General features: G+C 34.5%; 3 protein-coding genes across 3 annotated transcripts; all 3 read right to left on the bottom strand.

Moving 5' to 3' along the window:
- Positions 1-69: 69 nt before the first annotated feature.
- On the bottom strand, positions 70-4,130 carry LOC120085522 (putative LRR receptor-like serine/threonine-protein kinase At1g51880). Its single transcript, XM_039041541.2, has 12 exons — positions 4,058-4,130; positions 3,448-3,976; positions 2,860-3,338; positions 2,616-2,748; positions 2,442-2,513; positions 2,274-2,342; positions 2,112-2,192; positions 1,601-2,018; positions 1,396-1,522; positions 1,200-1,262; positions 950-1,109; positions 70-847 (listed from the first exon to the last, which is right to left on the bottom strand). Exons 1-12 carry the CDS (start codon positions 4,128-4,130, stop codon positions 424-426), a joined length of 2,628 nt encoding a protein of 875 aa, XP_038897469.2. The 3' UTR covers positions 70-423.
- A 2,178-nt stretch (positions 4,131-6,308) lies between these two features.
- LOC120085523 (putative leucine-rich repeat receptor-like protein kinase At2g19210) lies at positions 6,309-10,616 on the bottom strand. Its single transcript, XM_039041542.2, has 12 exons — positions 10,349-10,616; positions 9,727-10,264; positions 9,050-9,534; positions 8,803-8,935; positions 8,620-8,691; positions 8,453-8,524; positions 8,295-8,375; positions 7,769-8,201; positions 7,564-7,690; positions 7,370-7,432; positions 7,117-7,276; positions 6,309-6,990 (listed from the first exon to the last, which is right to left on the bottom strand). The coding sequence occupies exons 1-12, from the start codon at positions 10,614-10,616 to the stop codon at positions 6,567-6,569; spliced, it is 2,856 nt and encodes a 951-aa protein (XP_038897470.1). The 3' UTR covers positions 6,309-6,566.
- A 4,267-nt stretch (positions 10,617-14,883) lies between these two features.
- LOC120085521 (LRR receptor-like serine/threonine-protein kinase IOS1) lies at positions 14,884-19,089 on the bottom strand. Its single transcript, XM_039041540.2, is given in 13 exon segments — positions 14,884-14,953; positions 14,955-15,308; positions 15,405-15,594; positions 15,698-15,760; positions 15,901-16,027; positions 16,117-16,522; positions 16,632-16,712; positions 16,792-16,863; positions 16,937-17,008; positions 17,151-17,283; positions 17,361-17,833; positions 18,101-18,620; positions 18,706-19,089. Coding segments are annotated over 13 exon segments (2,700 nt in total). The 5' UTR covers positions 18,845-19,089.
- Between the last annotated feature and the right edge of the window lie 1,532 nt (positions 19,090-20,621).

Raw genomic sequence — 20,621 nt, 5'->3', positions numbered from 1 at the left:
CCTAGGCCAACTTTTAAAAATGGGCCATTGATGCCCATTTTTCCAAAGTAGTTCAAATAAAGTTATCCATTTCTCCATGTTGAATCCCTTCTCATTGAAGCCTGCGGTTTACAACTCTGTAAAGTCTCCGATTACCATTCTCCTTTGGTTGGGTGATTGTTTCTTTATTCAGATTATCGTATTAAGAAAATCAAGGACAAAAGAGAGAACTTTCCCAAATTAGAATTAGTGTGGACAACGGATTTCGATTTGGGAATGAAATCATCTTTTCACATGATATAAGAAAGTATTCTTCAAGATCAAGACCACCCAAAGATGAAGAAGCAATTACGGCACAATTTTTTACCCTTTATACATGAAGTCGAAATTTGTACGTTTCAAGTTTCAATCACTAAATGATAGATTCTGATCTTCTGATGAACTTCACCTCGCCATGGGACCTGTTTGAGGAGGCAAAACCATGTAAATGGATGTCATTTCCATGGATTCTGCTGAATAAGGAGCTTGATTCTCCGGTGTTCGACTCAATTCTACAGCCAAGCAACTTTTCAGTTCTGCCACCACTTGATTCATTGTTGGCCTTCTCTCAGAATTCACTGATACACAAGCCATTGCTACTTCCACTGCTTTTCGGACAGAGGTTATGTTATATTCTCCTTTTAATCTTTGGTCTGCTATGTTTCTAAAATCACCTTGAGCAACCATGGAGCCAACCCATTTAATTATATGAACTGAATCCTGGCCTTGAGATTTCGATATCACTTGTTTGCAACATACTATCTCTAACAGAGTAAGGCCGAAGCTGTACACATCACTTTTCGGACTCAGCCTGTTTGATGTTCTGTACCTGAGAGACAAGCCATGAAGTTTCTTATAATTTGTCTCTTTCCATGGCTTTTCTTAGGAATAGCCAAAATACATTTGCGAAATGTTTGAAATTAGTGCTTACTCTGGGTCAACGTAACTGGTATTGTCATTTGTTGGGTAGCTCTTGAAAACACCGAAGTCAGAAAGTTTGGCTTGGAATTTTTCAGTCAACAAAATGTTCGTTGGTTTCACATTTCCATGGATTATTGGTGGCTTACAACCATCATGCAGGTACTCCAGTCCTGTATTTTATAAACTCGATACCACTCAGAGTTTAGGAATATAAAAGTAGATAATGTGTTGTAAAGAAGCTTGAATGAAACTTGTCGCACCTTGAGCTGCATCCATTGCTATTCGGAGTCTATCTTCCCAACTTATGGCACTTGAACTTTTCTCTGCATATTCAATGAAAACAATGGAAGTAGGCCTCAATTTTCATTTTTGTTGTTGAAACAAGTTTAAAATTTTCAATATAATATGGAAGCTGATGCATGTGTTTCAAATCATTGCTAGATACTAGACGATTACCATAAAGGTGCTGTGCTAAACTTCCATTGGCCATGTACTCGAAAATTAGGCCAAGGTGAGTTCCTTCGCTCAAATACCCTACAAGGTTTGTTAAGTTTCTGTGGTGAACATGAAGAAGAGCTGTAACCTGTATGAAATATGCATCCTTTTAGTCTGATAAACAAGTGTGAGGTGAATACTTTTATGAGCATCAAATATGAAATACTATATGTAAAGTACATTCCTCTACTTTGAATTGATCGTGGCCTTGTATGGCTGATGGAGCTAGCATCTTCACAGCCACTTGAATATCATCAATTATTCCATAGTAAACTGCTCCAAAACTTCCTCTCCCAATAATCCTCACAAAATTATTGGTCATTCTCACCACTTCAGAATAAGTAAACTGACGTCTTCTGGTTTCCAAAGAATTCTCGCCAATGTTAATGTTGATTTCTGGATGATGCACCTCCTCCGCAGCATTACCTTCTTGTTTACTTTTTGATCTAGCAATCCAGAAAACAATCCCTGCAATTATGGCAATGACAAGCAGACCGCCGATTGATGCTACTACTGGAATTACAACATTGTTTTTCTTCTTCTCCTCCTTCTTTTCCACTACTATCTCCTTGTTGCATTCTACGCTGTCATCATGAGATTTTCACAAGCAAGCTTGTTAGACTTACAGTTTGAAAGTGGAATACTATTTATGAATTCATCTATTCCATGAAAGAGACCTTAATGATAGTGAACTATCATTGAATCTTCTTACGAGTTCAGGTGGAATTGGACATGAGAGATTGTTGTTCCCCAAATTTCTGTAAAAAGAGTAAATTAATTTTCAATCATCTTACAAATTGCATCTTCCTTCTTTGACTTCTTCGTTTTAAGTAACTTACAGAACTTTGAGGTTTGACAATTTGGACAAATCGGGTACTTTTCCTGTTAAGTCATTGTTTGACAAGTCCCTGAAATAAAAACTCAATTTATTTTGTAATTGGTCAAGGGATGAAATTGCATCTTGTTGATCCAATTTACTTGTACCATTTAAATGAGAGAACACTTACAAAATTTGTAAGGCCGTTAGATCAAATATATCAGTTGATATAAGGCCTGTCAAATTGCTCGATGACAAGTTCCTGTAAGATTTTTTATTAGTTCAATTATGCTGTTGGCTGGCTAACTTAGACGATAAGGTTATTATTTCCTAAGCGAATCGTGTATATAATGTATGTACTTACAGTGATATGATTCTTGGGCTTGATTCATTGCTGCAACCTATACCACTCCAAGGAAATGCTCTCGGGATGCATGGATCTCCTCCCCAATCTTTGATCACTCCGTAGGTTGACTTTATTTTTGTGATTGCATCAACTAATTTCCATATAATGCATTTATTAATTATTGCCCACGTCTAAAATTTTGTGTGATTGAATGTAAAAGGCAAAACTAAGATGCTAATAATGAAAAATGGAATCAACATACTATCTCCTTGATCTGATTCTAATTCTGAGATCTCTATATTGGAATAAATTTCAACAGCATTGAAGATTGGAGGAAGAGTTGAATTTTCACTTCGAGTAAAAGTTAAGTTGTGTTGGTTTTCGGGGTCTAATGGTTCGATGTTGTAAATGCTGCTTGCGTTCAAGTAATCAGGAATAACAGGTCCCTTCCAATATTTCCCATTATGAATAACGTTGAAGCCTCTAAACTGGTTGCGTTTAAGCTTGACCAGCTCAGCAAAGTAAAGATATACATAATACTGGGTAGTTTCATCATCTGTCTTCCATGTAAGAGAGAAGGGATCACTTGCATTTTTTGGGACTATAGTCGTTTCCATAACAATGGCTGGTGGCTGGTTCTCTGTTTGATGGACATCTACAGCAAGAGGGGTACTTAATCGATCAAAATATTTATCATTATTAGCAGGAAGCCAAATCCGATCGAAAACATCAGAAGGGAACCTGAAACAAAGTCACTCACAGAAAAGAAATCAGCCTTTCCAGTTCAATGAAAATCCATGTTGTGATATAGAATGATTTCATCTAAATTGATAAATCAATAATAAGTCACCTGTATGAGATGTTTGACGTGGAACCAATATCCCATCGAAAAGAAAGCAAGAGGGACTTGGATCCAATTGGGTAAATATACTCTGGCAAAGGTCTAAATTCTAATGCAGATATGAAAGGTGTTCCAGCTCCTATGTTGATCAGACAGATCTGTACTTTGTTTGTTGATGGAATATGAATGACTTCGTAATTGAATATATCTGCTTCATATGTAATATTCACTTTATCCCACAAGCTATCTCCAAAGTAGAGATCAAAGACTGGCGGTGATCGCAACCCATCATAATTACCATACAAGAAGCTTGCTCGAATTAAATATTTGGTGCCACCGGCAATATCGGTTATAGTGTAACAGTTCCTGGTGCCATTAGGAAAGCTTCTAAGGGTCCATAGTTGTTGTTCATAGATATTTTTGTTGAAGTCTATATTTTCTGTTTCACCACTGTTTATATATGCTGCATCTGAGATGTAGGTGAGATTTGTGGTGTAGCTAGAATTTGCTGGTAGTCCACAATCCAGGCTTATAAAACCTGAGAGATCAGTTTTTTTTAGCCAAATAGGATTTTACGAATGTTTACCGAGAAACTACAAATATTCCTTACAACATTTACCTGATTGATCTTGAGCTTGAATAGTATGTATAAGAGCTAAACAAAATAGAAAACTTCTTGTTCTTGTATCCATCATTACCCCTTTGGAGTCTCTTTCTGGTTGACTGCAGATAGGACTTGAAGTTGGTTTTCTTTCAAGATTGATCGTGAACTTGAAGCAGAATGCTATTGTTGCAAAGAACTATAGCTTTTCAACTTATTAAAGTTCTTATGTATACACTTGGTACTGATTTCTTGATATTGCATATATCATTTTCCCTAGTTGGCAATGGAATTTCAACTATATGATTTTTTTTAATATACATGGTGAGAATACCTCATAAAATTATTGATTACTTATTCAAGATCAGAAGTTCATTTACTTTGTCAAAAGTCATTAGCTTCCTATGATAGTTACATTGATTAGCTTAAACAATCTCGTTTTAGATGTATGGATAAATTTTGAACACTGTTTACCTGTTACTTTAAATTTGACATTCTCATCAACTTTGGCAAGGGAACAAATATTGAAAATCGAGCATGAAGATTTTGTCTTGGAAAAAAAGGTGATTGTTGAATTTAAAAATGTTCTGTAGTTCATAGATTAAGGTCAAAATTCTTAGCCTCTGTAAAAATACCTTCTAGCATCTCACTAATTTCACCAATAAAGAATATATTTTATCTTCTTAACAAAAAAAAAAAAAAAATGGCAATTATAAGTTGGTGTATTTTTGCGTATGTTTGACCTTGCCAACCCTTTTAATACAACTAGTTGACAGGAGAACTTCAACTCAACCGTCTGCATCTTGCTGACTGCAGCAGAGGTTATTGTCTAAAGTTCAAACTACTATGTTTTATGACCTCATTTCAACCCAACCATCCGCATCATGCTGACTGCAGCAGAGGTTATTGTTTAAATTAGTGACAATTGAGCCTGCTAGCACCAATTATTCTACAATCTAAACAATCAGTTGACTTGTTATTTTTTCGTTCATTTTATCTCAGAACCACCTTTTTATTTTTGCCAAAGCTTGAAATATTCAACTTAGAGTCGTCAATGAATTTGACACAAAAGGAGGAGAGATAATCTCTTTGAAAGAAAGAAATTTTTATCAAGAATATACAAAGATAAACACTTTTGAGTGAATACTTTTTCACTCTCAAGACACACTCACTCACTTTTCAATTCTAAGTTTCTCTCTCTCTCTTACTTTTTTTGGCTCACATATGGGGCCACACCTCCTATTTATAGGCATGAGATCTTTAAAGCCCAGAGAAAAAGATATCTCTAGGTTGTTCTTGGATTCTAAACATTCTAGATATTTCTTGGTTTATTCTTATCTAAAAGAATTCTAGAATTCCTTAAACTTAAAGAAACCCTAGGATACTTCTAGATCCCTACTTTATTTACAATTTACATATTTCAACATAATTCTAGAAAAACTTAATGCTACTTCTAGACAGGTTCTCGTGTAAGTCTTTCTTCCAATGTTTAGTTAACCCTTCTCCTACGAGCGAGTTTGTTTTTTTCGTTGTTGTGGAGGATTAATGTTCCTAGAAAGGCGAGATTCTTCACTTGGGAGGTTCTTCACGACTGTATTAATACGTTGGATATGCTTGCGAGGAAGATGTCGTTGATGATTGGGTCTTTCAACTATATCCTCTGCCAGAAGGCGGAGGAAGACTTGGATCATATTCTTTGACACTGTGATTTTGTTAGCCTGGTTTGGGATTCTTTTTTCAGAAGTTTGACATGATGTGTGTTCGTCACAGAGGTGTTAGAGATATGATCAAGGAGTTCCTCAATCTGCTATTTGGGAAGCGAGGTTGTTTTCTTTGGCATGCTAGTGTTTATGCTATTATGTGGGTGCTTTGGGGTGAGAGGAATAGCAAACTGTTTAGGGGGTTGAGAGGGATGCTAGAGAAATGTGGTCTCTAGTGTGTTTTTATGTTTTCCTTGGGCCTTGATTTCAAAGGATTTTTGTAATTTTTCTGACTTGATTTGGTATATTTGCAGTCTCTTCTTGTAGAGGGTGTCTTCCCCTTTTTGTGAGTTTGTTTTTTTGTACGTCGTACCTTCTTTCATTTTTTTCTCAATAAAAAGTTGTCCTCATAAAAAAAAAATTAATTTATACTTATATGTCATTTCGTAGATACTTCAAAAATCTTTTAGATTGGTTATGGTTAGCTTTATATTTAAACACGTTAACGCAAGGTTTTATATGTGCTTACGGCATCAATTGTCCAAAATTAGCGAGGATGACAATGGATATTAAGAATGAAATCAATACTGGAATCAGTTCATTTACATTGCACATTCAACATCCCTTAAGACGAAGCAATTAGAGCATAGTTATTTCCATGTTTTCTACCGACCAGAGAAATTTCTATTGGAGATGAAAGGCCACAATTTGTACGTTTCAAGTTTCAACAGCCAAATGATAAAAAAATCTGATGACTTAGATAAATTCTGTAACGAAAAGCTTTAATCAAACAATCGATGAAGAGGGAGATGATCGTCCAGCGAATTTCACCTCGCCATGGGACTTGACTGAGAAGGCAAAGCCATGACAATGGATGTCATCTCAATGGACTCTGTTGAATAAGGAGGCTGACTGTTCGGCCTTCTACTTAATTCTATAGCCAAGCAACTTTTCAATTCTGCCACCACCTGATTCATTGTTGGCCTTCTCTCAGAATTCCCTGATACACAAACCATTGCTACTTCCACCGCTTTTCGGACAGAGGTTATGTTATATTCTCCTTTTAATCTTTGGTCTGCTATACTTCTAAAATCACCTTTTGCAATCATGGAACCGACCCATTTAATTATATGAACCGAATCCTGGCCTTGGGATTTCGATATCATTGGTTTGCAACACACTATCTCCAACAGAGTAAGGCCGAAGCTGTACACATCACTTTTTGGGCTTAGCCTGTTTGATGTTGTGTACCTGAGAGAGAATCCATGAAGTTCTTGAAATATGTCTTTTTCAATTATCTTTCCTTCTGAGGATCAATTAAAAGACATCAAATGGAGAAGCACAATGGCTTGAGAAATGTTTGAAATTAGTACTTACTCCGGGTCAAGGTAACTGGTATTATCATTTGTTGGGTAGCTCTTGGAAACACTGAAGTCAGAAAGTTTAGCTTGAAAATTTTCAGTCAACAAGATGTTTGTTGGTTTTACATTTCCATGGATTATTGGTGGTTTACAACCATCATGCAAGTATTCTAGTCCTGCATTTTGCAAACTCGTACCTCTCAGGGGTTAGGGATGAAGAAAAAGTAGATAATGTGTTGTAAAGAAGTTTAAATGAAAACTTGTCTCACCTTGAGCTGCATCCATTGCTATTCGGAGTCTATCTTCCCAACTTATGACATTTGAACTTATCTCTGCAAATTCAATGAAGAATGGGGGCAGGGCCCAATTTTCATTTTTGTTGTTGAAACGATTTTAAATTTTTTAATATAATATGGAAGCTGATGCATGTGTTTCAAATCATTGCTAGATACTAGAAGATTACCTGAAAGGTGCTGTGCTAAACTTCCATTGGGCATGTACTCAAAAATTAGGCCAAGGTGAGTTCCTTCGCTCAAATACCCTACAAGATTTGTTAAGTTTCTGTGGTGAACATCAAGAATAACTGTAACCTGTATGACATTAGCATCCTTTTAGTCTGATAAGCAAGTGTGAGATGAATACTTTTATCAGCATCAAATATGAAATACTATATGTAAAGTACATTCCTCTACTTTGAATTGATCGTGGCCTTGTATTGCTGATGGAGCTAGCATCTTCACAGCCACTTGAATATCATCAATCATTCCATGGTAAACTGCTCCAGAACTTCCTCTACCAAGAATCCTCACAAAATTGTTGGTCACTCTTACAACTTCAGTATAAGTAAACTGCCGTCTTCTAGTTCCCAAAGAACTGCCACTAACGTTAATGTTGGTTTCTGGATGATCTATCTCCAAGGCATCTTTACCCTGTCGTTTTCCTTTTGATCTAGCAATCCAGAAAACAGTCCCTGCAATTATGACACTTAACAGCAAGCCACCAATTGATGCTACTACTGGAATCACAACTTTGTTCTTCTCCTTCTTCTCCTTCACCACCACTTCCTTGTTTGTGCATTCCAGATTAGGATTACCTTTCACACTGTGATCAATTAGATTTCCTTAGCAGGCTTGTTTGACTTGCTGTTTGCAATTAAAATATTATTTAAAATTTCATGTATTCCAAGAAAGATACCTTAATGATAGTGAACTATCATTATATCTTCTTATGAGCTCAAGTGGAATTGGACATGAGAGATTATTGTTCTCCAAATTTCTATGAATAGAACAAATAAATTTTCAATCATCTTAGAAACTGCATGGTCCTTGACTTCTTCGTTGTAAGTAACTTACAGGACTTTGAGGTTTGACAATTTGGATAAAGAATCGGGCAGTTTTCCAGTTAAGCTGTTGTTTGACAAGTCCCTGGAACAAAAACTCAATTAATTGTGTTTGGTCTAAAGATAAAATTGCATCTTGCAGTTCCAATTTACTTATCATTTATATGGGTGAATACTTACAGAGTTTGCAAGGCCGTAAGATTGGATATATAAGGAGATATATCACCTGTCAGACCGCTGGATGACAAGTTCCTGTAAAGTTTTTGTCAGTTCATTAATCTCAAGTTCTTCTGTTGGCTGGCAAACGTAGATGCTAGTGCTATTAATTTTTAAACAAATATCTAACAGCATGCATGTACTTACAATGTTATTATTCTTGGGATTGACTCATTACTGCAACCTACACCACTCCAAGGATGTTTTCTTGGGATGCACGGATCTCCTTCCCAATCTTTGATTACTCCATAAGTTGACTTTACTTTTCTGATTGCATCCACTAATTTTCCGAACAACGCATTCATGAAATTATCACTCAAGTTTTAAAGTTTGTTCCATCAGAATGTAAAAGGCAAAACTAAAAGGCCAACAATGGGAAATCTAATTAGCATACCATTTCCTTGATCTGATTCTAATTCTGAGATCTCAATTTTGGAATAAATTTCTGCAGCATTAAAGATTGGAGGAAGTGTTGAATTTTCAATTCGAGTAAATGTTAAGCTGTGTTGCTTTTCTGGGAATTCCAATGGTTTGATGTCATAAATGCTGCTTGTGTTCAAATATTTAGGAATAACAGGGCCCTTCCAATATTTTCCATTATGATTGATGTTGAAGCCTCTAAATTGTTTGCGTCGATGAAGCTTTATCAGCTCAGCAAAATAGAGATATACATAATATTGAGTATTTTCATCAGTTGACTCCCACATAAGAGAAAAAGATCTGCTCACATTTTTAGGGATAATAGTAGTTCCCATGACAACTGCTGCTGGTTGGTTCTCTGTGTGATTGACATCTACTATACTAGAGGTATTTAATCGATCAAAATATTTATCATTATTAGAGGGATGCCAAATCCGATCAAAAACATCGTAAGGGAACCTGAAATAAAGGAACACACAGAAAATAAATAAACCTTTTTCACTTCAATAAAAATCCATGCTGGAGATCTTTGTTGGAATTACCTATAGGTGTTGGGGTTTTTCCCTTATTTCAGGTATGAATGAAATGTTTCTATTGAAAAAAAGATATAGAATAATTTCATTCTAGATTGATATATCGATAATAACTAACCTGTATGAGATGTTTGATGTCGAACCAATATCCAATCGAGCAAAAAGTGAGAAGGACCCATGTTCTGTTGGGTAAGTATAGTTTGGCAAAGGTCTAAATTCCAATGCAGAAATGAAAGGTGTTCCGACTCCTACATTAATCAGGCAGATATGCACTCTGTTTGATGATGGAATATGAATGATTTCATAGGTGAATATAAATGCTTGTAATGTAATATTCACGGTGACCCACAAGCTATCTCCGAAGTAGAGATTAAAGACTGGCATTGATCTTAACCCATCATAATTACCATACAAGAAGCTTGCTCGAATTAAATATTTGGTGCCACTAGTAATGTTGCTTATGTTGTAACAGTTCCTGGTACCTTCCGGGAAGCTTCTAAGGGACCATAGATGTTGCTCATAGCTGTTTTTGTCTAATTCTATGTTTTTGCTTTCACCACTGTTTATATATGCTGCATCTGAAATGTATGTGATATTTGTTGTTGATCCTATGTAGGTAGAATTTGCTGATAGTCCACAATCCAAGCTTATGAAACCTGAGAGATCAATTTATCTTTTTCCAAATATGTTTTTAAGAATGTTGACAGACAGAATACAAATATATGGCTAACAAAATTTACCTGATTGATCTTGTGCTTGAACAGTAAGTACAAGAGAGAAGAAAATTAGAAAACATCTTGTTCTTTTATTCATCATCACCCTTTGGAATCTCTTTCTGGTTGGCTGCAGATTGAACTTCAAGTTGGTTTTGTTTGAATGAAATACTGAAGATTGATCATCAACTTGAACCAGAGGACTGTTGTTATAGAGAAGACCTATAAGCTTGTCAGGCCTTCTCCAACAAATTAAAGTTCGTCTACACTTGGTACTCACGTCTTTATATTGCATATATAGTTTATCTTAATTGGCAATGGAACTTCAACTATATGATTTTGATGTATGATGTTTTTTATATACATATTGAGTAAGAGACTTCATTAAAATATTGATGACTTATTCAAGATCAGAAGAACTTCAGTTACTATATTAAAAGTCATTATCTTCCCATGATAATTGCATTGATTTGCTTGCATAATCTATTTTAGATGTATGGATGAATTCTGAAAAATGAGATAATAATACTTCAAAACTGGTATTTTCATCAAATTTAACAGAAGTACAGATATTGAAAATCTAGCATGGAGATTTTGCCTTCAAAGAAAGGGTCAGAATGGTAAATCTAAAGTGTACTGCAGTTAATAGATTTAGACCATAGATTCTTAGCACCTACGAAATTATCTTCTAACGTTTCACCAATTTAATCAACGAAGAATGTTGGTTTTCTTTTTAATCTAATTTGGGGTAGGTTGGATTTCCTTTATCTCTTGTGATATTGGATATTTATTATGTGTATATTCACCATTTATGGTTGTAAGATTTTTTCCTTATTGATAGTTACCTTCATAATATAAAAGAATAATAATAGAATATTTTCTTCCCAATTTCAAGTGGGTGTTTTAGCTTGTGTTTTACAATTGACTTGGACTTAGCCATCCTTTTTTAATACATTTGACAAGAGAATTTCAACCCAACAGTCTGCATCGTACTGACCGCAGCAGAGATTATTGTATAACTTTAAGCCCCTCCATTTTATGGCCTTCAATTTATTAATAAGAAGAATGCAGCTAGCGAGGAGTTCGCCAAACACCAAGTGTTGGATTGATTCTGATAATATATATATATATATATATATTTGATTAGTCATGCCAACGTAGCTTAGCAATAATTGGCATATGCTTCTTTTCTCGATGTCAAAGATTTAAATATTTATACAGCACATTTTTTATTCTAAAAAAAGTGTTTGATTGATTACAAATGATGGTTATGGATCTGATTAGTGGTCATGTGAATGAAGGTAGAAAAGAGCCACCAAAGGTTTGAATTCAAGTTCCTCGGTGGCTACCTAGTTAGATAATAAAATCTTAAAAAAAAAAAAAAAAAAACCTTTTTAGTCCATGAACTTTTAAGAATAGGTGCATTTGGTCTTTTAACGTTTTAATTTAATTTTAAAAAATAGGTTAAAAGTCCTTTCCTACATTAATTAGATTTTTTTTTTATAATTTTAAATCATTTCTCTCTCCTCTTCTCCTTCTATGGTCATTCCCTCTCAATCTAAAAAAACAAAATACAAAACACCCATTAAACTAAAAAAAAACACACAAACACCCATTAAACCATTGAGATAAGAGACTAAAAAGGCAATTTTCCTTAAAATCTTAAAAGTTCCTTAACAGTTAGATGTTTCAACGGTATATGGTGTGAGACAGTGATGTTGAGATGATTCTGGGCGCGCGCTTGAGGCAAGAGGCGAGGCAACCGGAGGCCTGTGTACCTCGTATGTAGTTGAGGTGTGCAGATTCAATGAGGTGCTCGCCTTGCAGCGCCTTGCGCCTTGGCCAAGGCATGCACCTGAGTAAAATTTAGAATTCCTTCTCTTTTTTTTTCTTTAATTATATCAGTATACTTTTTTTAATTATACCAATATAATTTTATATTTAGATGGGAGGATGTTGAATTCGACATTTGATCATGTTTTAAACTTTTACTTTTAGAGTTTTGTTAATTTTTATTGATTAGATTACTATTATTGATCTTAGAGGCTTTGACATTTGTATATAAACTTATGTTCTACTTTTACATATATTATTTATTTATTTATTCATTGCGCCTTGCTTCACTCGGGCATCGCCTTTGTGTCGCCTCTCGCCTTGAGGCGATTAAAGGACTTGTCGCCTTGAGGTGCATCTTGTGCTTTGAAAACGCTGGTGTGAGATTAGTTGAGATGCACATATGTTCATTTGCTTATTCACATCTATATACACAGGTAAATGAATGGTTATGTAGATGTACTTATTCTTTGCCCAATAATAAAGCTTCAAAATATATTTCAAAATTTTATCCTCTTTCTGATATAATCTATTTGAGGTATCTATTTCTTCGTTTATATGTTGTTTCAAATTCCTACCATTCTTGGTTGAGGATGGTTCTAATTAGTCAGGTTAAAGAATCACACATTGGTGAGTGATTTAAATTTGGTTAATGGATTCAATGAGAGATCCTCAGTATGATGGGGAAGGGCGTGAGGGATCTTGGTATGCTGAACAACCTCTATCAAATGACATTCACATGAAAAAGCCAAAATGAGCTTAGCTTAGTGATAAATGGTCTATTCACATGATTAAGGATGGTGTTATGAAATCGACAATCAAAGAAAAAACAGGAAACGTAAATAATAGAGAAATTGAGACAAAGATTCACGTAGCTTAAAATAGTGTGTAAGCTATGTCTGTAGATTATAAAAGTGCCTTTAGGGTTAGAGAGTTTGTATATAGTGCACTTCTCTAAAATATATTAATGAAAAAGTTGTTTTTTGTTAAAAAAAGATCATGTCTATCAAATTTATCTCTAGTGGCAGTTGTAAAATCTATAAGCAAATATTTGATAACAATGATTCAATGGTTTAGAAATTTATGTTCGGGTGGAAATCTCAGAATTACAATCAAACATAACTTCTCATCTTTTTACAAGTCAAACAGTTGATTATAGAATATCAATTGTACAATCAGCCTCTGTTGGTTTTTTTCTTTTAAGCAAGAAACAAATTCTCATTAATGTAATGAAAAGGAATAACAGTTTAGGAGATACAAACCCTCAAAAGGAGAGAAAAAGTACATATGTGAATAACAAATACAATCAAATAAAGATAAATTTTCAAACAACTTCGATCGGTAAGTCTTCTTCAACTACTGAAAAACAATGGCGACTATAAGACTACCAAAGAAACCTGAAAAACAACCACCAACCAACAGAAGATCAACAAAGAGCAAACTGAAAACTCTTCAACCACGCATGGACTAAACATTCGATGAGACAAGCTTTTGACGAACCAACACCAAAACCTTGACGTCAAACTTTCTTTTGATGCTCTAAAACCTTCCAACAAAAGAATGTAACAGTGCCCAACAAGTAATATTTAACCCACCCCCACTTAAAACTTCCAAAAAAAAAAACAAACAAGAAGCCAACCACCCTTTATAAAGCAATCCCAAAGAAAGAACTCCGATCATTTCTAAAGTTTGAAGCAAAAAATCTAACTCTGATTGATGAACAAGCTACCTCGACTTCTTAGAACTTTATGAGAGGGGATAGAGGGTGAATTTCCTTGAATTGTATCCCATAAGCCTTAATTAAAGATGAAAAACTTTGAAGGAACTGAGAAGGAATTATAAATGGCAATAAAGGTTGAGAAGCCACAGTCAAATTATCCTGGAAATTGTCTTTAAATAACGTTTTGAAAGCATCAACAAAAGAGTCCACAAGATAAGGATCTACAACCACTCTTTCTTCCAAAAATGCTTCAGGCTCCACACTATTCAAACTAATTTCAGACTCAATATCAATGTCAAGAGCATGAATACGTGTAGAATGGATAAGTTCTGTAGGAGGAGGAGAGCTAAAAACCCCTTCCTAAACATTAGATCTAGACGGAGAAACAATTGACTGACTGAATGATTGAAAGGAACAAGGTGCATCCAATTTCTTCCTCCTCCTTTGCAAATCTGAAACTTCGGCAGTTCGGCTGATGTTCCCATTGAACATGACAGGCTTCATAAATTTGCTCCCTTGACATAGTTTTCTTAAATCTAGGCTAGTTAAACTCAGTCTTCAAAGACAGTTTTTCCCAAACCCAGTCTTCAAAAATCTGCTCCCTGCGTAGTAATAATAAATCTAGGCTAGTTAAACTCTCCAATTAAACCTCACAACCTGAACCCAAGCTTTTGATGCCCAATTGTTTCCTAGGGTTGTTTGATTTCTTTCCATTAGGTTAGTGTAAAAAATCTATAAGTTTCTTATTGTTCAATGGCTGTATAGTATGATTCTTCGTTCCAAAATCGCACACTTGAGGTGTTAGTTCCAAAATTGCAAGTGAAACAGACTGATCTTATTCTCATATTGTTGTAATAAGGATAAACAAAACACATCAACTTCATTACACACTCTATACACAATTGCATACTTCATCAGTGACCAATTCAAATAGTTCAAAGGGAAACTGAAACTTGAAACCAGCAAAAAAAAAAAAAAAAAAAAATTGAAGTCAGTTTGTAGAATTTCTTCACCTTGGCATGGGACTGGCATGAGTGGCATTCACGATTATAGTTATGGACGTCATTTCAGTGATGTCTCAATTCTAGTGGACGCCTTTCTGATCTTTGATTCAACTCCATGGCTAAGCAATCCTTCAGCTCTATCACTACTTGATTCATCGTTGGTCTCTCACTGGAGTCTACTGATACGCAAGACAAGGCTACTCTCACAGCTTTCCAAACAGAGTTACTTTTATATGCTCCTTTTAATCTTGGGTCAACTATATTCTTGATATCTCCCTGAGCAACCATGGTGCGCAGCCATTTGGCTATGTAATTTGTTTCTGGGTCTTGGATGTTTGAAATTACTGGTCTGCAACTAATTACTTCCATCAAGGAAACTCCAAACCCATACACATCGCTTTTTTCAGTTAGCCTGTTTGATGTATAGTACCTGAGAGACAAGCCAACGATGTTTGTTTCCTTCATTTTTTTTTTTCCAAAATTTATCCATTTGAGAAGTAGTGGATTCAAAAATGTTGGAACTTACTCTGGATCAAGGTAACCCGGAGTGCCAACAATAATTGTGCTCATGTAGGACTTGTCATCTGTAGGGTAAGTCTTTGAAAGACCAAAATAAGAAAGTTTGGCGTTGAATTTTTCTGTCAATAAGATGTTTGTTGTTTTCACATCCCTGTGGACTATTGGTGGCTTACAACCATGATGCAGATACTCCAGCCCTGCTTGTTTTGCGGTATTGAAGACTGTAAGTTTTTCTTTCTCTAGAATGCCAATAATGTGTTTGCCGAAAGTTAGAAGGAATTATAAACTTATCCCACACACCTTGAGCTGCATCTATTGCAATCCGAAGTCTGTCTTCCCAGCTTAAGATACTTGTGCTTTTCTCTGTGGTAGACAAGCAAAGTGTGGTTAAGCTTCACATTTTGGTTTCTAAAGTTGAATCTAATATTATATTTTCAATTCGTAAATTGGGTTGTGAAGCATGTGTTGTAACATGTAAGTTGTAGTTAGAGCTAGAAGATTACCAGAAAGATGCTCAGCCAGGTTTCCATTGGCCATGTACTCATAAATGAGGCCAAGGTGACCTTCATCATTCATATACCCTACAAGGCTTGTTAAGTTTCTGTGGTGAACTCTCATAAGAATTGTAACCTGAAAGAAATTGGAATTTTTTACAGTTTGGGAAAGAAGTATGAGCTATTTTTTTTCTGAAAATTAGATATTATATCTTAGGCACATGCCTCTGCTTGAAACTGACTGTAGCCTTGTACTGCTGATGGAGAAATCATCTTCACAGCCACTTGAGTGTCATCTTGCACTCCATAGTAAACCATTCCAAAACCTCCCTTACCAAGAACCCTCTCAAAATTGTTGGTCATCCTCACAACTTCTGTATAAGTAAACTGCTGTCTCCTTGTCTCCAAGGAAGTGCCTAATTGGGTGTAGGTCTTTGTAGGACCCACTATCAAAGCTTGTTGTTTCTTATTTGATTTAACAATCCAATAGATAATCACTGCAATTATGAGGAATGCAAGCAATCCACCCACTGATGCTACTGCTGGAATGATTATGTTGTTGCTTTTCTTCCTCTCAGGTGTCATATTTGTGCATGGCTCTGAGGTACATAAATTTGGATTGCCTTGTATACTGTCATGAAATACACTTTGTTAATGCAAAACTAAATTTTTATCATGGACATAGATGTTATATGTATGAAGCAGAATGAAAGTTCATCTTTTCCCTCCCTATAATGGACCTTAATGTAAGTGAACGGCTCTTCTGTTTTTTGATGAGCTCAGGTGGAAGAGAGCCTGTGAGATTGTTATTCTCTAAGTTTCTGGAAAGAGAAAAAAAATGGTTTAATTTCTATTTTAAGGTTAATTTGTGCTCCACTTCTTTCTTCTAGATTTACTTGCAGGATTTTGAGGTGTTCCAACTTGGACAGAAATTCAGGTACTTCTCCTGTCAAGTAATTGCTTGACAAATCCCTGTAACATAATTTCGTTATTTTTAGCATTGGTTTAATTATATCGATCTAAATTTTAATGAAGAGACTCTTACAATGTTTGTAACATAGGTAGACTGATTATGTACGGAGATATCTCACCCTTCAATTCGCTTGAAGACAAGTTCCTGGTATGACAGAGTTCTATTATCTCTCACAAAAGATATTAGCTAGTAGTATAGTTCAATTCTCTCATATACAGTAACTTTGGCTAGAAGTTGATAGAATTGAACTTTATTTGTCACCTTGCAACTGAAGATGTAAACTTACAGTGATGTGATTCTAGGAATTGGATCAGAGCTGCAACTCAAACCTCTCCATGGATATCCACTTGGCAGACATGGGTCTCCTTCCCAATTTTTTATTACTCCATAAGTTGACTGAACATTACTGATTGCATCCACTGATTTTTCAATATATCGTCCATAAGTTTAAAGTTAGTAAAAAATAAAATAAAACAAAACCCTTAAAATGGTATACCATCTCCATTGTATGATTCTTGTTCTGAGATCAGCATCTCAGTATAAATTTCTAAAGCATTGATGATGGGAGGAAGAGTTGAATTTTGTATTGGGAAGAGTGATAATTCATGTCTTGATTCTGATAGAGATGATAGGATTAGAAAAGATGTTGTTGTGCTTAAATATCTAGGAATAATAGGTCCACCCCTATTATATCCATTATAAGTGATATTAAATCCTCTGAATTTGTTTCCTTGAAGCTTCTCAAGTTCAGCAAAGTGCAAATATGCATAAAATCTATCACTTGCATTTCTCGAGTCCCATGAGAAATTAAGGTCCTTGGTCCCATTCTTTGAAGTTGCAGCAGTTTTCATGACGATCTCTGGTGTATACTCATAGTTAGCAGTAGCTACAGAATCCATGGTACTTAGTTGTGCATAATTATCATCTTCATACGTTTCCCACACTCGATCATATACATCATCTGGAAACCTAAAGGAAAACATAATATTTGCACACATGAGCACTTTTCACTAACAAGCATGTTCGAGAATGTTTTTGAAACTTATAAGATCACATTTTTTATATTCTAAATTACCACGAAACATATCTTTGATCATTCAAAATCAATTTAACAGCAATTTTTCTATCATCAAAATTGATTTTAAATGAACAAAGACACATTCCAGAGTGATTTTAACTATTAAAAATCATATTGTTCAGGAAAATCAACTCTTCATATAGCATGCATGAGCCAACCTGTAATTTGTGATTGACCCCATATCGTACCGATGATGAAGGCGCAAGGAATTTGATAGAGAATAGTATGTGAGATCAGGAAGTTCTCTAAACTCTAATATTGAGATGAATGGTATTCCTAAGCCAATGTTGATAAGACAGATTGGGAATTTATCTTTTGTAGGTGTGTGCACCATTTCTGTGTAGTAGTAGCTATCATCTACTGTTGTCCATCGAGTATTGCCCAAATACAGGTCAAATTGTGGAGTTTTATTGAGCCCATCGTAATTACCGTATAAAAAAATTGCCCGAATCAAATACGTGGTACCTTTAATGGCACTTTTATTGTAACAGTTTCTATTATCTTGAGGAAAACTTCTTACAGTCCAGAATGGTTGTTCATAGTTCTTGAACTCAGGTGCTACGCTTCTAGTTTCCCCTGTTTTTATATAGCTTGCATCTGATATATACTTAATATTTGTCTTTGGATTGATGTAGCCTGATGAATTTGCTGGTAGACCACAATCTAGACTAACAAAGCCTGGAGAACCATTACTTGTAAGCAATATAATGATTTAAAGACGATGTTCATACAGTGTCTAAGGTATGGAAGTTGAGAAAATTACCTGGTTGATCTTGTGCTTGAACAAGGAGTGCAAAAGAACTCAACAGAAGCCACATTGATATTGCAATTTCCATCTGGAATCTCTCAACTTTAGCTCTTGAAGATTGGATAGTTTGTTGGTTCTCTCTGTTTTTGCACATTGATTTGATATATTTGAAGAGGATTCATTCATTTTTTCGTGTCCTCCTTTAGATTATTTGTGGAAACGTCATTCTCAAATGAAACTTTGTTTGAACTTACAAAAAAAAAAAAAAAAGAAGAAGAAGAAGAAAGAAAAAGAAAAAAAAAAAGAGTATCAAATCATCGATATATTAAAAAAAATTTTGCATCACTTAAAAATGATAGAATGCATAAGAGGTTATGGTTCGAATTGTCTCACTCTTTTTATTATACTAAAAAAACTAAATAAAGTATGCGCTAATTATAAAAAATCATGGTTCAAATTTTGATGTTGATTGTACTTAAAAAAAAAAAAAAAAAATTGAAGTTCGGATAACAAAAAGTATATTGTAAAGTTTACCAACATTTTTTATAATTATATAAAAAGAATTAAGTTGATAAGATTGATTTATTCACATTGACTTGTTCAACTGTTGACTGAATCAAAGTCAACTGCATCTTACAGCATCAATTCTGTTGGCAAATAGTAGTTGGAATTATCAATTACATAAGCTTGATCCCTATGTCTCTTCCATTTAAGGCCAAAGACTTTATAATATTTAGAAATGAGAATACGGCTACCTATGATATACATATTTTTTATCTTAATGAAAATGTTAATATCTTATTTTATATAAATATTCATGAAAATGTTGACAATTATTCCTGAAAAAAAAAACTATTTAAAATTGTAATAACTAAACTTGTAATATAATACTTTTATATATATATTCTATCAATTTTGTCTTAGTTTAAGGATCGGTTTAAATTGACTAAAATATTTTTTTAAATTCATTTTTATTAAACTCTTTTTATAAAAACGGTTTAAAGTACCATTTGAAAGTGTTTCAAAAGTTATTTTGATTGGTTGCTAAATACTTCAATTTTTTTTAAATGACTTATCTTCAAAATTAAACACTTAAAAATTAAATCAAACACACCATTAATATAATATATTTATGTATTTTCGCAATCAATCTCCTACATCTACGCATCAGTTTTACAAATTAATTTTTTTAGTTTTCTAACTAAAATTTATCAATTCTTCGAGCATATTTGATAGATAGGCCATGAATTACTAGTTTTAAGTCCGTTGTTCAATCTTCCACCCACTTATAGCGGTTCAACTAAAAAAAAATATCTTATAAGTTTTGTCTCTAAACTTTAAGGTTTGTGTTTATTTGATCATTTAACTTTTGAATATTTTAAAATTGATGGACACCGAACACAAAATTGAAAGTTTATGGTTTCCTTAAACATAATACTAAACTTTATATCTAATACAGTTTAAAATTCACAGGTACGAACACACAAAGTTTAAGTTTAAGCTTAAGGATCAGCGATAAAGTCTATCACTAATAAGAGTTTACCATGGATATAGTTTATCATGGATGAATTCTATTATATTTGCAATTATGTTGCTATACACTTAATTATTGGCCCTAAAAGTGTCGGCTAACCTTATTTTTGGGCCCATAATGAATTCTGTCCTCTTTCTAAAACTTTAAGTTTTTTTTACCTTTTTCTTACATCATCATCATTAGCAAAATCAATCTTATTACTCATACATGTTGGCATAGTGAGAACGGGAATGAGCAAGGAGAGAAAACAAAAACAAGGGGAGAGAAAATAGAAAAAAAACTAAACGGCTAAACCCTTAAAAGCGAGAGGAACAAATGTGAGAGTAGTGAAGGGTTATTTGTACGGATGGCCACATTTGGGAGGCCCAAATGAAAAATGGCCACCTGTAGAGAAATG

The sequence above is a fragment of the Benincasa hispida genome, chromosome 9, assembly GCF_027475165.1.
Source record: "Benincasa hispida cultivar pf3 chromosome 9, pf3_genome.v1.1, whole genome shotgun sequence".
Classification (NCBI taxonomy): domain Eukaryota; kingdom Viridiplantae; phylum Streptophyta; class Magnoliopsida; order Cucurbitales; family Cucurbitaceae; genus Benincasa; species Benincasa hispida.
The sequence above is the reverse complement of the archived record's forward strand: the minus strand, read 5'-3'. Positions and strand labels throughout refer to the sequence as shown.